Source organism: Agrilus planipennis, unplaced genomic scaffold (assembly GCF_000699045.2).
Source record: "Agrilus planipennis isolate EAB-ADULT unplaced genomic scaffold, Apla_2.0 scaffold104, whole genome shotgun sequence".
NCBI lineage: Eukaryota > Metazoa > Arthropoda > Insecta > Coleoptera > Buprestidae > Agrilus > Agrilus planipennis.
In genome coordinates this window covers 781,789-784,390 of record NW_020438892.1, presented here as the reverse complement: position 1 = coordinate 784,390, position 2,602 = coordinate 781,789, and the positions used below count along the sequence as shown (strand labels likewise).

At 34.8% G+C, this 2,602-nt stretch overlaps 2 protein-coding genes across 2 annotated transcripts in view; both read right to left on the bottom strand.

Moving 5' to 3' along the window:
* Positions 1-2,602, bottom strand: part of LOC112906866 (farnesol dehydrogenase-like) — a 12,463-nt gene that overhangs the window by 6,183 nt on the left and 3,678 nt on the right. The gene's annotated exons all lie outside the window — the stretch shown is intronic.
* On the bottom strand, positions 247-857 carry LOC108737131 (farnesol dehydrogenase). Its single transcript, XM_018469821.2, has 2 exons — positions 709-857; positions 247-657 (listed from the first exon to the last, which is right to left on the bottom strand). The coding sequence occupies exons 1-2, from the start codon at positions 802-804 to the stop codon at positions 247-249; spliced, it is 507 nt and encodes a 168-aa protein (XP_018325323.2). The 5' UTR covers positions 805-857.

Genomic DNA, 2,602 nt, shown 5'->3' with positions numbered 1-2,602 from the left:
CAATATATATATATATATATATATATATAAACTATTACTTAAAATTAAATGGTGGGGACTTAAGTGTTGATATGAAGCATATCGCATTAAATCGATCCTATTTGGATTTCAGTGTCGCATGGAAATGATAAAAATGTATCCGGCATGACTAGCACTTTTTTTACATAATCTGTTATGATTCATACAATAGTTACATAAGTTTATTTATGTACCTCAATATTAAAGCGATATTTACAATTTATCCCACTATGTTACAGCAAACTTGCTGGCAGGATAAGCGTTAGCGCTAGGAAAGTTTAACACCTGATGACCCACAATACTGTTAATGTGAATGATATGACCGTCTACATTGTTAGCTCTCATGTCTTTAACAGCTTCCCTTGTTGCTATACTCAATCCTATCACGTTCGTGTCAAATATGTCCCTCCATTTCTGTGTATCACTATCGATTAATGCATCGAATCTCGCAACCCCTGCATTATTTACAAGGACGTGTATTGGCCCCAGATTTTTTTTAACCCAATTGAACCCGTCGATTATTTCGTTTTCCTTCGTCATGTCCACTTTGACCGCATGCAGTTTTCCCTTAGCATTAGCGTCTTGTAATTTTTTAGCTAGTTTTTCGACTCTGTCTGTTCTTCTAGCAAATCCAGCGACCTATCGATTTTTATATGTAAACTCATGCACTTTAAAATCCGTTTTACTTACAATTAGACCTTCTTTGACTAGTGCTTCGGCTATTGCCGCCCCTATTCCAGCACTGGCTCCAGTTACGACGGCTACTTTTTCTACCCAACGATCCATTTTCACCAACGAACACCGCGTTATTACTGTAGTATTTGAGAGTAAATAACATAATATACAGAAACAGTTAATACTTATGTATATAGTGGGAGATAATAATAATAATAATAACTGTGAAATTTGAAGGTCTTCACATAAACGGATGCATGTAAATAAAATAATCATTTTGTTTATACAAATCTGTAATCTGCGTGACTTGCGTTTTGATGATAAATATATGTAGTAGAAAAAAGATTGTAGGAGCTTTGTAGATATGTATTGGCCCCAGATTTTTCTTAACCCAATTGAANTTCGACTATTGCAGCCCCAATTCCAGCACTAGCCCCAGTAACAACAGCGACTTTTCCCACCCAACGACTCATGATTGCAATTTTACTAATTACACTGCATGGATAGATCGACGAACGCAGTATAAATAACCAGCGAATATTCATCAAATGGTGGGGATTACGATTTTTATTATACCTCTTTTCAAGGTCATTGAAAATTGTTGTTGCTTGTTCCGCAAATACATTTTGCCTTAGGCCATTGATACAATGTAATTAATATAATACTACTGTATAATATTTAATCCCTTGACTTGAAAAAAATAAAATTAGGGGTGGTGCACTTTTCAAAAAAATATCTTATCTAATAGCCTTGATTTCTTATTGTTTTTTATGGCAAATCGTTGAATTTTATTTCAGTGTACAAAACCATTTAACGTTAATTGCGTACCTACATAAAACGATGCAGTTGAAGTGTTTAGTTTAAAAGTTATCGCATACAGAAATGATAATACTATACACCTAATTAGACAGTACTTCACAAATGAAGAAAAAATGCTTTGTAATGACTACTTCAGAAGAATGTTAATAAACGGTCAAGTAGCTTTTACTGATTATTTGTAAAAGATAAATAATCCTGCGATTTAATTTATCTTTATACCACCTACAATCGATCCCTTTGTAGCTGCAATGATTAAGAAGCTTTACTTTAATATTAAATTTGTCTAAAGAATTGTAAAACAGAATAATTCTTGTTATAAGTTATTGCATAAAATTAACAACAAAAAAATATATTTTTTTTTAAGTTTCTTTTTATTTTTTAATAATCTTATGCCTTTTTGGACTAATTTTTTAACAACTGATGCCCTAATACCAGCACTGTCATGGTGACTATCGTCAATTGTTCCCACCGAACGATTCATCGCAACGAAAAGTTTATTTGTTAATGAAATTTTTAACAGGTATCATCACCATAAGGTCGTCAGTACCTACTCAGACTGGTTGGACACGCACATCCACTCATTCCTATCCTGAGCTAATCTTCGCATTTCTCTAAAACTGGAACATCCCACATCCTTAACTATTTGCGAACAGGGTAAATGTCTAGATGATGGCCCCCACCCCCGAAGTGGGTGCTGGTGGGTGGGATCGAAAGAGGAGGTCTCCCCCACTACTGTACCATAAAAAGTTCGTGGCGGTCTCAACCCCATAAAAAGTTATGGGGGTTAGATGGGGGTGGGGGTACGGGGATCAAAAGAGGGTGGTCACCTGAGTAAAACCCCAAAAAAGTTTGCGGCGGTCGCACCCCTATAAAAAGTTATGGGGGTTGAAAGTTGGTTATTTTGACAATTTTCATACACTATAATTCAAATAAAATTCAATAAAAAAATTATTTTCAAGCGGGTGGAGGTGGGGGATCGAAAGGGGTGGTCACTTGAACAAAACCCGATAACCTAACCTACCCTATCCTATTGATAAAGATATTTAAATAATGTTTTTTATAACTTTCTCAATATTTTTATGTATTTTTC